The 22,727-nt window shown below is 41.1% G+C and overlaps 2 protein-coding genes across 6 annotated transcripts; one reads left to right on the top strand and one right to left on the bottom strand.

Moving 5' to 3' along the window:
• Positions 1 to 561: 561 nt before the first annotated feature.
• Positions 562 to 6,452, bottom strand: CBX3 (chromobox 3). Of its 4 annotated transcripts, none has more exons than XM_053468156.1 (6): positions 6,295 to 6,410; positions 5,543 to 5,612; positions 4,011 to 4,153; positions 3,218 to 3,383; positions 2,773 to 2,867; positions 562 to 1,146 (listed from the first exon to the last, which is right to left on the bottom strand). In XM_053468156.1, exons 2-6 carry the CDS (start codon positions 5,564 to 5,566, stop codon positions 1,020 to 1,022), a joined length of 555 nt encoding a protein of 184 aa, XP_053324131.1. In that variant the 5' UTR covers positions 5,567 to 5,612; positions 6,295 to 6,410; the 3' UTR covers positions 562 to 1,019. The 4 variants fall into 4 exon arrangements, with proteins under 4 accessions (XP_053324131.1, XP_053324132.1, XP_053324133.1 ...); XM_053468157.1 differs by having other exon boundaries at positions 4,011 to 4,150; XM_053468158.1 differs by lacking the exon at positions 5,543 to 5,612 and having other exon boundaries at positions 6,295 to 6,452.
• A 6,004-nt stretch (positions 6,453 to 12,456) lies between these two features.
• Positions 12,457 to 18,784, top strand: HNRNPA2B1 (heterogeneous nuclear ribonucleoprotein A2/B1). Of its 2 annotated transcripts, XR_008354356.1 has the most exons (12): positions 12,457 to 12,619; positions 13,542 to 13,652; positions 14,068 to 14,214; positions 14,358 to 14,568; positions 14,702 to 14,803; positions 14,882 to 14,959; positions 15,482 to 15,544; positions 15,832 to 15,948; positions 16,032 to 16,157; positions 16,249 to 16,337; positions 17,535 to 17,635; positions 18,557 to 18,784. XR_008354356.1 is itself a non-coding variant. In XM_053468154.1 (11 exons), exons 1-10 carry the CDS (start codon positions 12,614 to 12,616, stop codon positions 16,311 to 16,313), a joined length of 1,026 nt encoding a protein of 341 aa, XP_053324129.1. In that variant the 5' UTR covers positions 12,459 to 12,613; the 3' UTR covers positions 16,314 to 16,337; positions 16,488 to 16,983. The 2 variants fall into 2 exon arrangements, 1 of the variants encoding a protein (XP_053324129.1); XM_053468154.1 differs by lacking the exons at positions 17,535 to 17,635; positions 18,557 to 18,784 and adding an exon at positions 16,488 to 16,983 and having other exon boundaries at positions 12,459 to 12,619.
• The last annotated feature ends 3,943 nt before the right edge of the window (positions 18,785 to 22,727 follow it).

The raw sequence follows: 22,727 nt of genomic DNA, 5'->3' as shown, positions 1-22,727 counted from the left end.
AAACCCGATACTAGCAAGGTGTACCTAATAAAGTAGCCAGTAAGCATGTTCAGCTGAACACACTGCTGCCCATACGGCATACTCCCTGCTGGTCAGCTCCAGTTCACTGAGAATTCAGAGCGTGTTAAGCCAGCACTCAACCTTACTGCCTCTTGATGTGGATAACAATATACACTTCAATCTTGCAGCCTGGAAGCCTCTGGGATGTTGGAACAGCAGTAGTGCTGATAAACATTCACTGCAGTCTATTCAGAGGGCACCAGGAAGAACCATTTAAAAACAAAATGAAATAAAATAAAAACAGACACCTTAAGCAAAGTTAGGCTTTTTCCCAGAATATTGCATCACCTACACACAAGACATACTGGTGGTAGGAGGGAAGAAAGTCACCCCTACCCTCAGGTTTGTTTTCAGTCACAACAAAACATCCACAGATTCATTTAGCTGGAAGGAGATTCAACTTTTCATGGCACATGCTCAACAAAAAAGCGCTCAGTAATAGGATAAGCTAACTTTTTGAAAAACATTTTACTTTTATTAGAACGCAAGTGAAAGAACAGATTAAGGAGAATATAAAACTATTTATTGAACACTGCTCACCAGTATTTACATTGAAGTAAACAATATACAGTCAGATAACGTCATTCACTACAGTTACAACCAGAAAGCTTCCATTGAAGCAAAGACTGGCACTAATGAAACTAAAGACAGGTCAGAGTAGTAAAGCATTAACATGCACATCAAGGAGAAGTCTACAAAACACTTGCAAGTTTGCATTTTAGATGCAAAGATATTGGGAGATCATTTAAAGTTTATAAAAAGCCCTGACAGAGCAAATACAATTATGTACCCAAGGCTTTATGCCATGTACAGTTCATGAGCGCACAGCCAGTCAAGATACTGGTGTGGTTTTCTCCAAAAAGAGACAAACGAAACCTGAACAAATCAGTTTGTGAATGGCTGATAAATGGATTTCTTAAAACAAAAAAAAATTAAAAAGTCTACATGTAAATGATAATCTATTGGGTTTCATCTTCTGGACAGGAATGCCAAGTTAGTCTCTCTTCATAAAATGCAATTACAACCTGAGGACATTTCACATTTGCTTCTTTTGCTGGTACCAGATCTGCTTCATCAGAGTCTTTCCTGAAAGGAGAAATTAAAACATTCCTTTAGTTACAGAAGTCATGTTTAACTAGAATGGTATAGTTCTTAATAAGTGATCACTGATCTTAAATTACCTGCCACAAAACACATTAAGAATGCATGCAATTCTAGATTATTTTTTTTTTTACCAATTATATTTGAACCACCATTGAATTTTCATGGCAGTATTTTGCCAAGATGATCAGTCAAGTACCCAGGACGCCATTTTCTAGTAGATGTAAAGTATGATGTAAAGATGTAAAGCAGTTTTGTATTATACTGAGTTGGAAAGTCTGTTTAGACACCTTGAACATCAATAAGGCTTTATAAAACCAAAAGCCAAGTCCGTTACTCTTGTAGAAAGACCACAAAAGCTCATAAATGCAACTCTGAGCATCAGTTTTAGAACATATTTAGATAGCGGCCCATGCTACTACAACAGCTAAGGTATTTAGGCAAAGCCCCTTACATTTTGTATAAATATAAAACATTTTAAAATGTGGGCATTTCATGTGTAGGCAGATACCCTTTCAGTTGCTGCTCTACCTACTTTGTTGAACTTAACACTTTTGTAACTAAAGGCATCAGAATCATTCCTCATACCAGCCCAAGACTATAATTAGTACATACATACATGAAATGTACTAATGAACTTTCAATGAAAACCTCTTCGGTTTCACTGAATCGCTTGTGGTTATATCATAACAGAATTCCACTTACGCTTATTTGGCAACATCCTACAACAGTTCAATTTAACTTTTTTAGGGAGCTCTAAATTCAAGGTCCACACTAGGAAACCTGCCCTAAAGTCTGAGCTGTTAAAAAAACTGGAGTAACATGAAAAACTTGTCAGGGTCTGCAACCTTATTGTGCAGAACCCAAGGTGAACCAGGCAACAACCCGAGAAGACAGGTGTCACAGGGTTTTATTTGGGAAACAGCAGGCTTAAGCTGGCCTACCACACAGCATTAATCATGAAGTTATTTGTAGCCTCTACTTAAAATTGTAACATTACGCTGAAATACTTTTAATCTTAAATTTTTGTTTAGTCTGCCTATAAATATTGCAAATTACACCAACAGTGACTTTTATGACGTTTAATTCTAAATTATGACATTAATATGTAGTTGGTCTCCCCTTTGCAGCCATAACAGCTTCCACTCTTATGGGAAGGCTTTCCACAAGATTTTGGTGTTTGTGTGGGATTTTTTGCCCATTCATCCAGTAGAGCATTTGTGAGGTCAGGCACTGATGTTCGGACAAGGCTGGGCTTGCAATCTGTTCCAGTTCATCCCAAAGGCGTTTGGTTCAGTTGAGGTCAGGGCTCTGTGTGGGCCAGTCAAGTTCTTCCACACCAAACTCATACAACTATATCTTCATAAACCTTACTTTGTGCACTGGGGTACAGTCATGCTGGAATAGAAAAGGGCTTTCCCCAATCTGCCCCAACAAAGTTGAAAGCATAGTATTGCCCAAAACACCTTGGCATGCTGAAGCATTAAGATTTTCCATCACTGGAAGTAAGGGGGCCTACTAAGTCCCACAGAACTTGTTAGCAAATAAGCAATGTTCATTTGTTAAACACTTTCTTTAAAACCAAATAGCTTGTATATAATGACATCTCACCATTTCATAAGAAACATTAGTTCCCCACTGCTGTCAGTAGCCCCGATGATTCTCTCTGGATCAAGAGCTCTAGCAAATCCTCTTGGTTTGTCAACCTAGAGGAAATAAGACATTGAATGGCTTAGATGGTAACAACTACTGAAGATTCCATTCACATTACAGAGAATGAGCTTAACCCGCAATAAGAAGTCTACTTTACGAAAGTAGCAGCAGCACCAATATGCTAAGGCCGATTTACAGAAGTGTGCTACCCTGCTAGTATTCTATAGAAAAAAATACTATCCTGCTCTCTCACTTTACCACATGCCTTCTGACAGCACAGCGGTTTCAATTATATCCAAATAGGCACACAATATACATATTTGACAGTATACTAAGCACAGGAATTTAGTGTTTTGTTATATATGTATTTGCAGGTACTTGTCTGCAATGTTCTGCAACCTACTGATTCACGTTTCTTTTTCGATTTGCTGTCTTCTGATTCACTGTCTGAAACAGATTTTCTTTTGTTACTGTCAGGTTTCTCTTTGCCAGCCTTTTGAGAATTAAGGAAGGCTTCAATTAGCTCAGGGCAGTCCAAGTTCTCTTCAGGCTCCCATGTGTTGTCTGCACTAGAATGAGATAAATAGGAAAGGGTTTTCAAGAAATCTTATACTTTCATTAGCATCAAGATTCAGACTGCCTAAAATACTCACTAAACAAGTACCAGATAATGACAACCCCTTCATAGCCCACAAAGCTCAACAAAAAAAACACATCTGATCAACACTTAATGACTCAATGGGGATTGTCATAGCACTGTGCCATAAGCTACCGTAGAACACTTTGCACTTGCCAAGGTTTGTTTACAGAATAATTTTGGTGCAAGATTTGCAGAGGACAGCCACAAATTTCTACAGAAAATGCCGAGTCTCAAGCGTATGCCGTTTGAACAGATGTGTTTGCACCAACTTGGTTTACTAAGCGAGAGCTCCAGCACAGGCTCGGCAAAAGATCATAAGGTGGCACACATGACCCTCATGAGCATGCACAGGAAAAAAAAAAAGTTCAGACGGACCTAAATTTTAAAATGTTGATAAATTTGATTAGAGCTACATAAAAAAAGATTAGAAATATAGCCTTAACAAAAGCAATATGTAGATAGAAGAGCTATAAAAGCTCACATTGCATTCCATCTGTTTGACAATATACCCAATTTTTAAATTGGGAAAATTATGGAGTGTCCAATGATAACATACTCTGTAAAACCTTTCCACTTTAGGTAATATTCCACCTTCCCATTCACCACACGTCTGTCGAGAACTTTTTCTACTACAAACTCCTCTGGTTCTGCCTCCTCCACCTTCTTTCCTTTGCCATTCTGCTTCTTCCCCATTTTCTGCTACAAAAAGAAATGGTTGTTGAAGACTTGAACTGTAGCTTACAAAATACTTGAAGATATATGCTGTATTCAATTGGCCAGACATTTTCGAAAGACAATCACCAGAATATTGTACATCACAAAACACTTCACAGAACATTTGTTATTTTTAAACGAACATTGCCCTAATTATTTTTTAACACTCAAAACATTAAACATTTATCGTGGGATCATCCCGACAAAATAGAATTTTACACTGAGTAAAACATGTGCAACACACTGAATACTTAACACAGGACCCCAATATACAAAAGGTAACAGAAGCAGATACAATAAATAATTCAAGGTTTAAGGCTTAGCAGTGTACCCAGACACTGAATAAACCGCTTCTATAGAACTATCTTGTGGGCTAACTTGAAGGGTGGTTACAACTTAAAGGACAAATCCAAAAAGATGAGCATTAATTGCTGTGCTATATACAGTAGTGAAGTCCATCCACAGGCGTGGAGGCTGCCATTATAGGCAGTCATGTGATATTTGGACAACCGTGCTTGCCCATAGACCATTTTGTCAATGTCACAAGGCAATATAAAAAAAAATAAATAGTTTGTCCAGTAGATTGAGCTGCAACATATAACTCATACATTAACATTACACAGAAAGGCTACAATAGCACAATATGGCTGAAAGATTCATCTAGCGCTAATAAATGCATTGGTGGGAGTTCTGATTTAAATGTATTGGTTTGCATGACTTTAGCTTGAAAAGTGAAACATGATTGCATGTGACAGAGCCATCTTATAACCCATTTCCTGTCCCTTCTCAACTGGCAGCCTTAAACGGAAACCGTAAATTAATGGATTAATCGTGAATATCCAGAGGAAAAACGTTACAAGGCCTATCCATATTTACGGGGATAACATATTTGGGGCATTTCAATCGGCACCCACACCCCACAAAAGGCTACAAAAGGGCCGCTACATAAGCCTCCAAGAGTGCTCTTTCTACAGAGTTATTAACGCGCGTTATCAGCTTGAGAGCACGCGGTATTAATGGGGCCTTTCGTTTACCGATAAACCGAAGCAGAAATATAGAGCCGACCCCGTACATACCGCTAACCGAGAACGCCCCACTGCGGCCAGCCCCCCCCCCACACACGCATGCGCAGTATTTACCATCCCACAGCGCTCCACTAGCGTGTCCTAGGGGCCGGGAAAAATATCATACAGGGCCCTCGCCCGGGAGAGCAGATTTATAACAGCCTTTAAGCGGTTGTGCAATTACGCGCGGAACTGACATGATTAGGAGTTACCCCACACACCCAGGGTCTCAGCATGATGGGGGTCCTCTACAGAGTAACGTGAACACTTACACAGCTGAAATACAATATAAATATATATAGTTTACTACCTGCAGCTCCAGACTGTCCTGCATTTAATACCTATAGGATCACCTTATCGCACTGCACCACTATGTAGGCCTGTGTGTAAAATACATAAACCTTCATTACATTCACTTGTAGCGCTCAGTAATTAGAATTCTTACAGCCAGATCAAATCAACAGTCCCCTTTACCACTAGGGAACACGGTGAACGGGTGTACCGATTACATGTTTGTAAATAAAACCCTGCATTTACCTGATAGCGAAGGCGCCAAGTCATTGAACTGCTACACACTGTTTAAGTTACCGTTACAGCCATTAGATGCCCGGGCCAGGCTTGAGTACCCGGTGGCCCGGAGAGCACGGCATGTGCACATTCATTGTATACGCACTGGGTGTATGTGTGCGGCGTTTGCACGGAGACGCACTCACCAGGTACGAGCACTCAACGCCGTTTACCTCACAACTCCCACACCCCCCACAAGCATACAGTATTTCCGCCATATCATTATTATACGAATTTCGGCTGTAAATGAAAGCACGTTAGAAAGGAGCTATAACCGCAAACCGAGCTACTTAACATACACCGACACACAGTTCCCCCGCAGCCGCCATCTTAGGACTAACAACTATCGCTAACCCATTCTCTGATTTCACCTTAACAGCAGACACGAAGCGCGAGCGACCATGCAGTACCCTCCTTCAACAAAAAATCGCCCTCTTGCATAACAGGCTACCCCAACCCTCTCCGCCGCAAAAACAAACAAAAGCTATCATTCACCTTTCCCGCCTGAGCCGGTGCAGCCGCTCCGTAGGCTCACCCCAATAAGCAGCACAAGCCGTCGCTCTCTACGTCACCCGCGCAAAAGAGGGAGGGAGCAGTGACGTGATAGAACAATAGGCTAAAGCGGCATTCTGGCGGGTATTTTACTGGCGCGAAGGTTAACCCTTCGAGTGCTGCTGCACGATCTCCGCATCCTGTTATACGAAAGTTATGGTTTCCGGGATAGAAGTCTATTAACTAATCTGCGGCTTGAAGCGGTTTTTTTAACCTGCAGCCAGTTTTTTTTCTACTTATAACAAACTGCCAAATTCCATTTAGTGAATGGACCCTGCATTTTCCACCCCTAATAAATGTAAAAAAAATGTTTACTATTTATTTCAAAAATATAGCCACCTTCCAAAGCGATGCAATTTTCTGAACGCCGTACAAACTTTTTAATGCCGATAGCCACTGATGCACCGCTGCTTTCACATCATCATGAAGGATGCTTCCACTGCATACTTTGCCGCTTGCTCTCGGGCTCATAATGGTGAACCCACGTTTCTTCTGCAGAATATCGTCGCCTTTTCTGATAACGGCATGCTGTTAGTCATGGGGTATAAGGCATTTCTGTGGCAAGGCAGGGGGCAGATGTGCATAACTGGGGGGGGCAGGTTGAAAAAAAAAGGAAATAAAAACAAAATATTTTTCTCAATCATAGCTTTTATTTAAAAAAAATTGTTCACATACTTTACATGAATTAACATTTACTGGTAAAACTTTTTTCCTATAGGGTCATCTTATATTCAGGCTTTTTCTTTTTTTTCATAAATTAATATTCAGATTTTGGGGGGTCGTCTTATAATCAGGGTCGTCTTATAATCGAGCAAATACGGTATGTCAGAGCAGTAGTGGCTACACACTTCCGCGTGTGTAAGGAGAAACATGCCAAGCTCGACCCACCAGGTTGCTCAGACCATCTGGGCATAAGTGAAAAAGTTGTCTGGGACCTCGTTTGGCCCTTACTGAGCAAAGGGTACCACTTTTATGTGGACAACTTTTACACAAGTGTCCCTTTTTTCAAGTTGCTGTTTTGCATGGACACCGTGGCCTGTGGTGCCATAAGGCAAAACAGAAGAGGGTTCCCAGAACAGCTTGGGGAAACCAAAATTGTGGCATCCTTAGCTTTGCGCCAAGAAGAACTTTGGGCTGTAAAATATAGGGACAGGAGGGATTTGTGCATGTTAAGCACAATTCACCAGGATGCCAACGTTCCTGTTCCTGTCCGGGGCAAAACACAGCTCCATAAAAAGCAGACCTGCATCAAGGCCTACAATAGGCATAGGGGGAGTGAATTTGGACGATCAATTATTGCAGCCATACCTCATTATGAGGAAAACAAATACATGGTACAAGAAGGTAGCAATTTTGTAATGCAGATTGCAACTCACAAAAAAAATAAACCCTGCCAAAAAAGCCACATTTCTATCTTTTCAGCTTCAGTTACTTAGGGAAATCTTGGCTCCAGATGTACAAGGACCTTCAGTGTCTCCAGAAAATGCTGCGGTAATTCAGGCAGAACATTTTCCTTTCAATTTCCCTCGAACTTCCAAAAAAAATCTAAAACACAGAAACGGTGCAGGGTGTGTTTTGCCAAAAGGGCACAGGAAGGACACAATATTTTACTGTTCTGGTTGCCCTGATAAGCCAGGTCTGTGCATTGGCAACTTTTTTAAGGAATATCATAAAGTTGCCGGTCAAAATTTGTTTTTATTTGGTTTATATACTCTCTTTTTCACTTCTTATGGTTAATATTATATTCTTCAGCTTACAACTTCCTAATAGGGTGAATTCAGTTACCATGTTCCAGTTTTGGCCTCATACCTTCCCCAAAACATGCCTGAACCATGCATGTGAGACCTTGTTGGAATCGGGGGATGTTGGTGAACAAAATTTCTTCCACTGTTGCACATATGCTGTGCAAGAAATTCAATGCAACATTGAAATATATGCGTACAAACGCAATAAAATAAATTTCCTGTGAACTTTGGCAGACATCAGTGAAGAAATGGCTGCCTGAAAAGTGTCAAATATACCCTAGTTGAACACCTTGACATGTCTACTGTTCATAAACATATACTTTTATGAGGTAATTTAAATTGGAGGCTTCCAAAATGTCCCAAATGGGATATGGGCCCAGCAAACCAATTTCTGAAAATTCCAAATTTGAAAACTGAAATGTGCATGTTCCAGTTTTGGCCTCATAGCTTCCTCAAAAAATGCATGAACCATGAATGTGAGGTCTTGTTGGAACCGGGAGATGTTGTTAAACAAAATGTGGTGTTTTCTTCTGCAGTTGCACATATGCTATTCAAAATGAAATCTAAAGCAATATTGCAACATATACAAAAAAAACCCCACAAAAATATAAAAATACCTCAAAATTTGGCAGCAATTGGTGATAAAATCCCTGCTTGAAAAGTGTCAAAATGTTGCACACCTTGACTTATCTAGTTGCACACCTTGACTTATCTACTGTTCATAAACATATCATTTTGGGGGGTAATCAGTATCTGTGATAACTATTGCAGTTATCAGCCAACCATGCCAAATTTGAAAAAAATTAAGTTTGAATAAGTTTGAATTTGAAAATATTGCGTATAAGACGACTCGGCGTATAAGACGACCCCCAACTTTTCCAATTAAAATATAGAGTTTGGGCTATACTCGCCGTATAAGACTACCCCTCTACCCAGTATACAACAACCAGCCAATCACGGCAAGCGATGTACCTTACCGGTAATTGGCTGGTTGTTGTATACAAAGCCTGCTTGGATTGGGTGGGTCAGCTCTCCCTAACATATGCCTGTCCACACACACATGTATAGGCATACACTGCCCTCACACACCCCTTCCTTTACACACATATACACGTACACACCAGCTTACAAACACACATATACACATACACTGCCCTTACACATACCTGTCCATACACATACACTGCCCATACACAGACATATGCATTCATACACTGCCCTTATACACACACACACATATTTATATATCTACACATACTAACATACACCTGTCCATACATACACATTTATACACTGCCCTCACCACACACCCCATATATAAATATATATATATATATATATATATATACACACCAGCTTACAAACACACAAATACCTACACTACACACACCTGACCATACACATACACTGACCTTACACATACATATATACACATACATGACACTTACACCCCATCTCTTACCTTTCTCATCTTCTATCTTCCATCCAGTTGTGGGAGCGTGAGGTCTGTCATTTCAGGCCTCTGCTTTACTGCTCCCTCATCACTACGCGCCGGCAATTGATGCCGAGCGCCGGGATATGACGTCATCCCCGCGCTCAGCATCAATAGCCAAGCGTAGTGATTAGGGAGCACGGAAGCCGAGGTCTGAAGTGCCAGACTTCGAGCTCCCTAATGTTGGCACCCGAGTGGGGTTAAAAGGCATTTCTGGAGGTATATATAAATAAGCTTGCGAGCAGGGCTCTCTCCACCAAATGTATCGGTTTGTCTTAGTCTGTCAATTCTTGTCTTGTCATATCCCTTGAATTTATGTATTGTATTAAGCGCTGCGTAAACTGTTGGCGCTATATAAATAAAAGATAATAATAATAATAATAATAATATATATATATATATATAACTGCTAACAGCAATCAAACTCCTATCAAGCCAAGGCAGCCAGTACATGCTGGAACCTGGGGATGATAGGAGTTTGAGTACAGCCTCCCTATGCCATGCTACCACCCCCCCTTACACATCCATGCACACACTCATTCACAAACATTTAAATACTCATTCATTCCATTAATCACACATACACACACACTCAAACCCCCCACCCCCTTACCTGAACTGCAGATCTCCCACTCGCAGACGTCTGCAGGGGCCCGGCTGTACGAGCAACTTCTCTGGCCCCGCCCCCAGAGGAAGGAGGGGGAGGCATAATTATGTGACACTCTGCTAGCTTCCTGCTGCTAAACAGAAGAGACGCTGCTCGGGACCAAAGCACCGGCCCCAGCAGACATTTTATTGAGGTCTAATTAGAAGACGACCTCGATTATAAGACGAGGGGTATTTTTCAGAGCAAATACGGTAATACTTTCTCGTATGTATTGACGCTGTTTAGATAATAAAATCATTTGTCGTGTAGCTAGTATCAGGTAGCATATAAGAGGTAAAGTGCAAATTTCAAAAGCTCCCTGAAAACCCACCTCTTTCGAGAAGTAAACAACCTTTCCTCATAACACTCTCAGCCAGCATCCTGTCTAAGCCATCGGAACAAGCAGCAATCTCCACCAACTAATTCCTTATCCAACTAGATTGTAAGCTCATAAAAGCAGGGCCCTCTTCTCCTTTCGTACCAGTTTAAAAACTGAGGTCTGTTAACTGTCTGTTCATTGGAAGAGATTCACTAACAGACTGAGGGACATCAAAAAGCCTGTGGATCAGCTGGAGAAGCCAGGGTGGCATAGCTAGATAGAAAGGCCAAGGAGCCTGTGGATTGGGGAACTTTGAACAGGAATAAGACAGCTAATTGACCTGTGATGTAGAGACCAACAGAATAGTCTGCATACTAGGATAAACCTGTATACATGGAGACAGATGGGCCTAGCATTGGGGAGACAATCAACGGACTGCAACAGAGAGGAAAATGTTACCAGCACTCTCCGTAAAAAAAAACCCAAAAAACAATGATCTCTTGAATGGCTGGAGAAAAGGTGGAGGAGAATTTGGGGCATCTGTGCTTCTCCAAATTGGTTGTTGCTAAATAGTACTGGGAACAGGCATACAATGCTACATCCTGGTGACTTATAATGTGCAGGCTTTAGAAGGTGAAGAGGCAAATCCATGCTGTAAAGGAACACTCGATTATTATTTTCTATAGCACCATTATTATTATTATTTATTGTTTTATATAGCACCATAAAATTCTGTCGCACTGTAAACAGGACAAAACATGTAGTCATCGCTGGGGGAATAAATGTGAAGTCTTAGGGCAGGTATTTTACACTGATGGCTGTATAAAGGAACAATTACCATTAAGAAGCCACCAGGGTCCAACATACTAGTGAGCAAGAGACTGAAGGTGACAAAGTGGCCATTGCAGGGGGAGTTTGGAAACATATCTCTTTCCGATGGATATGCTGCAGCCTGATGAAGCGACCTCTGAGGTTCTCTAGCCTATGCTACATCTTTTCCATTTGGCCTAATAAAAGGAATAACCTTAGACTTGAGACTCAATCTTCCCTTAGTCCAATACAGCTATACCCATTTTCCTGGGGTATGCATACACATGTATGACCCCCACTTACAGGTCACAGGAGCCAGTGGGATAAGGGCACCAATATGTATTGAAAAGTGTCCAATAAATACAAATACTTTGGAACCATCTCACACAGTTTAATATTCGTTCACTTCACATCTTGAAGTAATATAATGCTTACAGACATTAGCAATGCGACTATATAACAGAAAGTATCCAGGTTTATGGAAAAGACATACTACAGGACTAGATCCAAATTTCTTATATGCTAGTTTTCAGGTCTTTTGATAATAGTAAGAATGACGTTTTTGTGTATAACTGAACGTTTCAACAACAAAAAAAAGGTTTATCTCTTTTAATCATATTTTCATATTTTTTTCTGGCTTGTCTGGTGTCTGTAGATGAGTGTTTAATAATACTTCTTCTACCCACAAAAGATGAAGGCACGGATCACTGCATGCATTTCACGAATATAGTACGGCCGATGCACATCCACACAGCTGGACCATAAATAAATCCCGAATAAAGAAACTCCCATAATCCTTCAGGTGAAGCCCCAGCCCCCTCTATCCGCATTCATTCTTCTCAGGGGACGGAAGGGCGTAATCTTATTCATGAACAACGGGACGATGAAACCTGATACCAGGTCCATTCAAATTCAATCGCTCTGCGAACACAGCGCGGCTCCCTGCCGGCTTCCTAGGGTTGAGTTTGAAAAGCAACACTCCGTTACTATAGCAACCTGTATCGGGTTACCGCAATGGCCTTTTCTCCGTAGACCATCCCCTGCTCTCTCATTGGCCTGCGCGTACGTAGCAAGGCTGAGGGGTGTGTGGCAAAGCCATCGGCGAGAGAAGATTCTAGAAAAGAAGGGGGATTTTGCGCCGCCATTTAGTTCCAGTCTCCGTCCGGGAGGGCAGCCTGGGGTTCACCCACCAAGCCTCATTTATTTATTTATAATCTGCAGTTCGCGCGGCTTCTTTCATTCCGTTAACGATGGAGGTAAGATGATTGGTTTATGAAGCGTACGGCAATATCCTGCTTGTGGGAAATCTGCGTTTTTGTGAATCATAGCCGGCATGCGGTGTTCGCCTGATTTTTCTGTTTCTCTGTAACACCGGGTTATGTTATGCGGGAGGCAGATCTTCTGTAACGATATGGAGCTATAAATATATCTTAGTAACCGTTAAAGGGACTGATCGGTTGGGACTCGTAACGGGCCCCGTCTTGTGAGTAACGTACAATTTTACTTGGTATGAATAATTTTCCCCAATTAAGGCCGCAGTGTGCATTTACTTAAACACCTGTGAACTAACGTAGAATATAGCCTCCCCGGTACGGAGCCGGTGATTTAGTATGGCGTAGCATCCCTGGGCTAATGGCGGCTCTGCGGTCTATCGCCGCCATTTTATCTCTGCGGCCTCTGTAAAGGAGGCGCCATGATGGCCGAACAGTCCCCTCTAATGATGGCCTCCTAGCCTTTTGTTTGGAAATGGTTTATTTGGCCTGTTTTCATTGGCTGTTTTCCTGTTAATTCCTCTTGATTTATATAAAGGACTGTTGTGTTTCCTCCTCTGGTCTTTTGCGTTTCATCCTGAATTCGCACAGTTTATTTTGTAAATACCCCCAGATAGTCTGATTTCCTCTCACAGTTGTCCATGACTATCATTAATATCGGGGATTATTATATTGATGTTTAAGTTAAATACTGTCCAATAATTTCAGGTAAAATTGCTGGCTGCTTGTTTGTAATATTCACATTTTATCAATGGATAAGAGCAGCTTGCAGTTGAATGGGTCCTTTGTGGAGATTATGGATCAGTAATGACGCAAGTTTATATATCCTGTGCTGAATTTCTGAAACCCAAATATTTATTAGTGCCTGTTTGACTTATTGTGCCCTCTATTCTGTGCTCTCTTCTAGAGGGAAAAGGAACAATTCCGCAAGCTGTTCATCGGCGGCCTCAGCTTTGAAACAACAGAGGACAGTTTAAGAAAATACTACGAACAATGGGGGAAACTAACGGACTGTGTGGTAAGTAACGTTTAAGAACGCCTGCCATTCTGCGACGATCAACACGTTTTGACGTAGCTGTCCAGGGTTTACTGTAATCTGAATTTGAATAAATCCGTTTGTCTCGATGATAAACATCTGTTGGGCGGGGGTTGGGCAGACTCCAAATCAGCGTCTGTTTTATATGCTAATGGGTGAAGAGTCAGTGCAAGGCAACCTAAAGGAACAAGGATCATGCAGTTTCTTAGTAAAAATACCTGCCTTTTGTGCTTGTGGGAAATATTTTTCAAATATTTCTGCGCAAAGCAAATGCTGTCTAGTTTGATATCCTTTACAGCATGTTAAATAAACCATTACTTGTCTCTTTAAAAATGCATGTGGAAATGTGTAATGATACACTTTTGGCAATGTTATTTATTTTTAACTTCTATTTTAGGTAATGAGAGATCCAGCAAGTAAAAGATCCAGGGGTTTTGGCTTTGTAACCTTCTCTTCTATGAATGAAGTTGACGCTGCTATGTCGGCTCGCCCGCACTCAATTGATGGCAGAGTAGTGGAGCCAAAGAGGGCAGTAGCAAGAGAGGTAAAGACCTTTTGTGTATTTTTGGCTTAATATAGTATATTGCATGCATATTTTTTATATACCGTGGCTTTTATGGTTCAAGTTTGAGATGTGTATCTGTAAAGTCAGGACAGTGCAGTACTAAACTACTGTTTTTTTCCTAGGAATCTGCAAAACCTGGTGCCCATGTCACTGTAAAGAAACTATTTGTTGGTGGAATTAAGGAAGATACAGAGGAACATCATCTTAGAGAATATTTCGAGGAGTATGGCAAAATTGAGAGCATAGAAATAATCACAGACAAACAATCTGGCAAGAAAAGGGGCTTTGGATTTGTAACATTTGATGACCACGATCCGGTTGATAAGATTGTCTGTAAGTAATTCTATCCTCCCCCCTTTAATCTGAATTGTTCGCTGTACGCTTCAAAATATTACGTAAAACCTTGTGAAACCACTATGAATTGCATAGTGTCCAGTTCTAAGATTTCTTTTCTGCTTTCTTTTAGTACAAAAATATCACACCATCAATGGACACAATGCAGAAGTGAGGAAAGCCTTAACAAGGCAAGAAATGCAAGAAGTTCAGAGTACCCGAACTGGTAGAGGAGGTATGTATGATGCTCACTTACAAATAAAATTGCTATAATGGGTGTTGAGTAGCTGTTAATTTCTATTTATAATTCTAGGAAACTTTGGCTTTGGAGATTCACGTGGTGGTGGAAACTTCGGACCTGGGCCAGGAAGTAACTTCAGAGGTGGATCAGGTATGATCGTCTGCCGTTTACGTGCTCTCTGCATTCTTAGAAAACCTTAAAATAGTAGTGCATGGACTATAGGCTATGAGCCATGCACCCCTAACAAATTGTTTAAAACAGTAGTCCTGAACACACATGCAGTAAGAACTTCTTGTCGGTCTTACGAAGGAAGCAAAAATCTAGGTCTAGTTGCTAAAATGTTTTACTGCTTGTAAATCTAGAAGGCCCACTCCCAATTTCAACTGAAGGGCCAGCTCAGACATTCTAGCTGGAGAAGAATGCTGGTGTTGGCCCTTCATTATAAAGTGAGAGTTGAAACCACAGTTCTCCTCAGACACATGAGTTTGCCTTGTGCAAGCTGTAAATTGCTTATAGCTGCTACAAACATTTCTCTGGCTTCCCAAACCCCCATTACTTTGCAACACTTTCCTTTAGGGAACACTCGTATAATAACTGATTACATCTACAATTTTAATTGTAATGAAATGTCTAATTATGCCTTGATAACCAGAGCACTTTTAATTTTAACAGATGGTTATGGTGGTGGTCGTGGCTATGGTGATGGCTACAATGGATACGGTGGTGGTCAAGGAGGTATGTTGGCACGCGAATGCCTTTGTCTTGTAGTACTGTATACCTAGGGGTTCATTCGCTAACTGCTCATTGACAAGCTTCTGGAAAAAGGCCTCACTATCAAGTTTTTGTATTGTAGCCAAAATTCTATAGTTCTATCACTAGAAAAGCCTTCTAAAGTGATAAATTCTCCTGCGTATATAGTTAACAATAACCCCTTATGGGTATCGGTCAGTGTTTACATAAGGCTGTGATTGTATTGTGTGGGCATACACTACAAATGGTAAGCAGTTGTCTGGACTTTCTAGGTGGCAACTTCGGTGGCGGACCTGGATATGGTGGTGGACGTGGTGGTTATGGCGGCGGTCCTGGCTATGGAAATCAGGGTGGTGGTTATGGTGGCGGATATGACAACTATGGAGGAGGTGAGTTTCATCATAATGGTTTATATGTGAAAGGTTACACTGTGATGGCATTGTATTTATTTTTTTTGAAAAACATTTTTTAGGAAGCTATGGGGGTGGAAACTACAATGAATTTGGCAACTACAACCAACAGTCTTCAAATTACGGCCCAATGAAGAGTGGTGGAAACTTCGGTGGCAGCAGGAGTATGGGAGGACCATATGGAGGAGGTAAATGTTTTGTTCTTAATTGAGTCTATATATATATTCATAACTTCTAAACCAAGCAATTCTCTAACGATGTGACCCCCTCCCCCCCCAGGAAACTATGGTCCAGGAGGTGGTAGTGGAGGAAGTGGTGGCTATGGTGGTCGGAATCGTTATTAAACCCGCTAATGTTTCTCCTTTTGGGTATGTATCACTGCGAGGCCGCTTCTAATCTGCAGATAGTCAGCTGTTTTAGCTGCAGGTTTAAGTTTCTCAGGATAGTATTGTCTTTTAACTGGCTAGCTGGATAACATCATAACCTATTCTTTTTACTCTTTACTTCTGTTGAAACAGGCTTCACTGTATAAATAGGAGAGGATGAGAGCCCAGAGGTAACACAGCTTCAGGTTATGGAAATAACAATGTTAAGGAGACTTTATCTCAGTCATGCATAAAACATGCAGTGATATGACAGAAGACACGAGAGCAGATGCAGACAGCCATTTTGTGAATGGATTGGAATATATTTAAGTACATTATCTTACAATGGAGGAAGGACTGTAAAATACGCCTTTGAGACAGTTTCTTAGGTTTTTAAATGTTTATTTGTAGTGTCTTTGTAAAGAGTGCAGCAGCATTCCTTTTTGATAATGTTCCATTTTTAAGTTTTGAGTAAACGTGAAAACTTTTTTATAAGATATCTAAGCAGTTTAAGAACAACCAGCCAGGATCATGGTGTAATGAGGCTTTTTTATTTTATTTTTTTTTTTAATTTTCCTTTTAAATTTCAGTGTGTGTGTATAGTTGAGCTGTTGTACACTTTCATTTAATAAAATAATTCGAAAGGAAACGTTTGTCTCTTTCTAGATTTATCATTGTGTGTGTTTAAAAGGCAAGGATTAGTGATACATTTTTTCCTGTAAATTGTCGAGTGTGCTTCATTTACAGTCAAGAAATACATAGAAAACAAAAGGGTTTCTCTGCAAAGAGAAGTGCCCACTTAGATCTTTTTAGATGCAGCCACCGCTTCAATGGCAAGGAAAGGAAATATGCCAGCGAGTATTCTTCCTTGAGACACAGGTCTAGAAAAACCCTTGAGCGACTTCTAAGTTCAGTCATTAAAAACCGAGCTAAAGTTCTGGATAAAGATTTTTGCTACTCTAGATTAAGGAGGTCAACGAAAGCTGAGAGGTAGAGAAAAGTAGTTCTAAGCTTCAGTTAAACTTCTGTAGGTAAGATCTTATTTTCTTTCTTTACAAAGATGATTCAGTATAGTGGTGTAAATGTTCATAGAAAAATATTTTTATAACTTAAATGTAACTTCCTCAACTTTTGGTAAGGGTTTGGAAATCTTTTAATTTTTCAAATGCTTAGAATGCTTTTTCTCTTGCTGTGATATAGCTTTGGTTTTGACCATGGACAAGCAGTGTTTTGAAAGAGTAAACTGCATTTCAACAATGAGACAACTGCATAAAACCTTATCTGATGTTTACAAGTTAAAGGTAATTACAACTATATAAAAACATGCAATCCTGTAAACAAACACGATGCTCATTAGCTTTATTTTAATAGTGCTTTACCTGACATAGTTTAAATCAGTAGTTGGAACTATCTGCAGCCACCATTTCACTATATTTGTGTTTTGAAGGGTTAAAACCCTTCAAGTGCTTTTTAAATGTAATAGCTGTCCCTTCATGCCGCCCTTTGAGAATATTTCTTTGACCTCACATGATGCTTGTGGTAGTCTGGTAGTTATAACTACACTGATCTATTCTTAGATCTGGATTTTAGTTTTGGTTTGTCTTAACCCCTAAAACACGTGCACCCCATGACTTTGAAAGTACCTCAATTTGTGTTGAAAAGCTCCTTGGCTATGGTACTTTGTTAGAAACCTGCTGCGTTTCATAATTAACAGATTACACATAAATGACAATCTTATAAGGTTTTATGATACCGATACACTTTTATATAGCACTGATCAGTTTCCCACCTGGGAGGCATAGTTTCAGAAATGACAGGTCAGGTATAAGCCGTCTATTTTGTATCTCTTTAATGCGAGTTGCTATTCACCATAGGCAACAGGCTGTGGGTGGTATTGACAGTGTATATGTAGATGCCATGCATTTTACACATATGCACATTGTTGCAGACATGATCATTGGTTGCTAGTATCTGTTGCATTAGCATGCATGCTTGGCTCACCACCATAATAATAATAATAAATAATCAGAAGAGAAAATAAAAAGGCCATTTGAAGACTTGGTACAGTGCATTTAAAACTTTATAATATCTGATACATTGGGGTTATATCTTTTGGGTTTTTCACTTTCATAACAATGATTTCATGAACTGGTAAACAAAATCCTTGTTTGATTTAATTCTGTGAAGGCAACTGTGTGTTAACTATATTCTTTGTCTGGCAGGTTAATTAACTGGAGCAGGTAAATGAAACTGAAGAATTGACTGCAAAGTAATTCTCATAACCATGCATTGCATTAGAAAAGGATCTTCCCAATCTTAATGTCATGTATACAACTACATTTTTTATTAAGTTGATATAATTTATTTTTAATTGCATAATTGGGCTGGAACCAACCTTGCAAACTGTTCACATTTTGTAATAAAGATTTCTTAATTGTTTTTAATCTAAAGACTGGCGTCATTCCTTTTTGTTTGAATGGTGTTTATTTTATTTCCCTTCTGAAAACTGATGCCATTTTTGGAAGGGGTTGTAGCCGTTGGCCTCTTCTCTGGAAATGCAATTTTCAATCATTTTAGAGTTACTGCAGCATCTAGCAACAAACTACAGTAATGGCAGAAGGCTTAATCGAGCAAAGCTGTAAGATTACACATTTCCCCAAAAATATAATGACTTTGTTAATGCCAGTAGGTATGCAGTAACTTTATGGATGTCTAAAACAGTATTAGTTTTTTCATGGTTTTACAAGGTAATTTGTCTGTTAATACATGCAACCGGGAGGAGGGGTTTAAAAATAAAATTACCTTGGGTACATAAGATGGAGGTGGGGTTGGGGACAATGCTGTGGTGATCTGACTGTTCTTTTTATCAGAAAATATTTTTTGATGATGTCACATGGAAAAGACACCAGGGGGAATTCCATTCTGTCTATAACTGTTACTCTGAGGGGTATTGTGTAATTTTACTGTTACATTTTCTAAATATTTAACAGCTCTGATGCCCAACAATTTACATTCACACAGTATCGAATCCTAATGCTGGCCTAGGTCAAAGGTTTTTTTTTATGCTTCCTGGTCTCCACCTGCATCGGTTCGGAAGACGGCACATGGATCCCTCTATAGAAACTGCTTATAATAGAGCGTATCCTGTCGTTATCCCCTCCTTGTTGTATAAATGTGAGGCTTGTGTATTATCGAAGCTGTCGGCAAATCGGCCACAGGAAAAAAAAATTGAGATTAACCTCTTCACAACCAGTGAAGTACCATGGTACCAGTTTTGGGATGTATGCTTGAAAAATGCCCCCATGTCGCCACACTCGGGGTGATTGTGTGGGCACTGTTGCTGTCTGCCCAGGGAATGGGGCTGTCTGCACATTTGCTTCATGAGAGCGACATTAACCTCTTCTGCTTTAGGATTTAAACCCCCACAACGTCTGAGAAACATCCATGCGCCCCCCCCCATTGTCACTGGTTATGTCTAGTGAAACTGAAAAATTCCCCCCCCTCTTAAGTCCCCCCCCCCCACATATTTAGATATATGGTAACTATTAGTTCAACAGAAAAAAAATCTATCATTTGTGAGGGTGCACTAAATGAGTTAGTGGCAAATTTCAGTTTCAAACAGTTGCTCGTTTATGTTACCAGCCAAACCTCTGTGTTAACACAAAATATTTTATTTTCAAAACATTTAATATTAAACATTGGTGATAAAATCTGGCCTATGGACTATGAAATTTGTAAGTATAAACAAATTGTGGAAATGTCAATGTGATTCCAGTGTTTATGGGTAGGGCAGAGCTAGTGGCAGGTGTGTATGAAAAAGGAGTAGTCGGGTGCCCGCTAGTGTATCGGCCTCAAGTAGCACAATTCGGATGCCGCAGCAATACATCCTGAATCTACTACTAGTGAGAAAATCTTGTCCACATACCAAAGTAAGGCAATGTTTTAGTCACAATTACAAGGACTCACTCAGGAGTCATTTTATGAAGAAGCACAGACTAAAACCATCACTACTCGTGCAATCACAACCGCCCTTGGGGTTCAACCCCTGGCGATACCACCACCGTAAGCGCTGGCAGAACTCCACAGCAAAGAAGGGCAGCAAGCAGTGGCACTGTCAGATGATAGCAGATGGTGAGGAAGAAGAGGGAAGGTCTACTCTTGGATAAGGAGTGGACCTTACTCAGCCTTCTGCCCAGGTGGAAGAAAATATGGTCATCTTTGACGATGACGATAATGACCTGGATCTAGATTATGTGCCAGACTTGGTGAAGTCAAGTGACAAATCTTCTGGTTTCTCTGTTGAATGTGTTCCTACTTACACCGTGTAGAAGCAGCGGCAACAGCATGCCTATGTAACAGGTTCCCCTTCGTGCACCAGCACCGGCACGACCACCATTATAACAATCGCGAATACGTAGTAAAGTGTGGGAGCATTTTGAGACTGGGGGTAGAGGACTGCATTGGGAGGCGCCAAAAAACTTAAGGGTGTGGGCGATCACGTGATGTGACGTCACTTCCCGTGACTCCGCTGTGTTCCTGGGCAGAGCAAGAGAAGAGAAGCTGTGGGGGAGCAACTCGAAGGCAGCCTTGCAGGACTGCGCAGGATATCTGCAGTTCAGGTAAGAAGGTGAGCGTGATTGGCCACACTTGTGGCAGGATTGGGCACACATGTTGCGGGCGGGAGTGGAACAGGATTAAAAAAGCAGTCCCGCGCAGGGCACTAACTGGGAGATGAACGTACTGCAAGTTGGTAGTTGTGTCGTAAGGTAGCGAGCAGGGGTAAGGTGAAAGGACATTTCACCAATTCTGGACTTAACCACCAGATTACACCTATGTACACACCACAGTGCAGCTTTGCTTTATGTGGAAACTGAAGGCATTGGCGACAACAGCAAACCCACAACAGCCGGCACTGGTAGCAGCTGCCAGAGGAAAGGGTGTGGTGAGGCCTCAGCCTTCTCGAGGAGTGTGACTGATTCCCTGTAACAGAGCACCTGCGTGATATAACCTTCTGGTGCTCCACCTTTGAAGCCCCGGCGGATGTGTCTGCGAGATTCACAGGCTGCAAGAGAAGAGGATTCCCAGCAGCGCAGTATCCTCCTCTCTGACAGTCGGTGAACGTCTGTGTGATGCGGAGGCTGGCCCCGCTAGACACCAGGGAGTCTGGGGGTGCATTGGTAAGTCGAGGTTGGGGGGGTTATATCTAGGGAGCAGAGTTGAATTTCTAGGGGGCCTTAAGGCATATCTGGGGGGCAGAGTGGTGTATCAGGTGAGGAGAGGGGAATATCTATCAGTAAGGCGCATTATGAATTAAGGGGGGACGTTAAAATGGCTATTGGCTTTCCAAATTTCTGTTGATATATAACCTATGCTGACTATGCAGCATAATAGATACCAAAAATGTTACAATACATGTATTCCTGTTTATTAGGTAAAATACTGTTTTAGCAGTCCACTAATGTGTATTTTTTCTTTAAAATAGCACCAATTGAGCCCATACGGTATATTTATTAAGTTGATCCCATCATGGCTGATTTTATAGCAGGGGTTGGAGAACCTTCGTTTTGGATTCCTGAATTATTACAGGCTTTTTCAACTGGTTCCTTAAATACACTAGATGTATCAGGAATTACCAATATTGACTAATGCTTTAAAGAGATACAGAAACTCTGTCAAAGACAAATCAAATCTTGATTGATCTTGGGAGATATCTACCCTTCGGACAGACGACCCTGATTATAAGACGACCCCCCAAAATTTGAATATTAATTTAGAAAAAAAGAAAAAGCTTGAATATAAGCTTACCCTATAGGAAAAAAGTTTTACATGCTTTTTTTGTTCTTATTTGCCAACCTGCCCCCAGTTATGCACATACATCTGCAACCACAGCTTGCCACTCTGCCCCCTCCTGATATGCCTTATACCTCCTATATGCCACTCTGCCCCCCAGATATGCCTTATACCCCCTATATGCCACTTTACCTCCTGATATACCTTATTCCTCCCTATTTACCATTATACCCCCCCCCGACTTACCGATGCATCCCTAGTCTTGTCCCCCGTGCTTAAGTCAGCAGCCGGTAGACGTCTATGCAATGCGCGCAGACAACCTCTGCTGCTGCCGGTACTTCCACCGATGCTTCTACGACTGAGCACTGTAATGTAACGTCACGTCATGCAGGTGCTCCACCATTGAAGCCCCGGCAGAAGTACCAGCCAGCAGCGTAGGTTGTCTATGCGCATTGCGCAGACGTGCACCGGCTGCCAGTGAGGAGGATACATGTCTCCTGCAGCACTTCGGGGGATCCTCCTGTCTGGCACTCCACAGAACGTGGAGTGTTTAACCTGACTAAATTGCCCCAGCTAAACTCTCCATATGTAAGGGCTGGCCAT

Source organism: Spea bombifrons, chromosome 5 (assembly GCF_027358695.1).
Source record: "Spea bombifrons isolate aSpeBom1 chromosome 5, aSpeBom1.2.pri, whole genome shotgun sequence".
Classification (NCBI taxonomy): Eukaryota; Metazoa; Chordata; class Amphibia; order Anura; family Pelobatidae; genus Spea; species Spea bombifrons.
This window is presented reverse-complemented; position numbering and strand designations above follow the sequence as displayed.

Bases quoted from the DNA above. Each gene is read 5' to 3' on its own strand.
- HNRNPA2B1 (XM_053468154.1), top strand. The intron at 14,569-14,701 runs GTAAGTAATTCT...GCTTTCTTTTAG, and splicing joins TCCGGTTGATAAGATTGTCT to TACAAAAATATCACACCATC. The intron at 14,804-14,881 runs GTATGTATGATG...TTATAATTCTAG, and splicing joins TACCCGAACTGGTAGAGGAG to GAAACTTTGGCTTTGGAGAT.
- CBX3 (XM_053468156.1), bottom strand. From the start codon at position 5,566: ATGCAGGACAGTCTGGAGCTGCAG. The intron at 3,384-4,010 runs GTATGTTATCAT...ATCTCATTCTAG, and splicing joins AAGTGGAAAGGTTTTACAGA to TGCAGACAACACATGGGAGC. The intron at 2,868-3,217 runs GTAGGTTGCAGA...TATTTCCTCTAG, and splicing joins CGAAAAAGAAACGTGAATCA to GTTGACAAACCAAGAGGATT.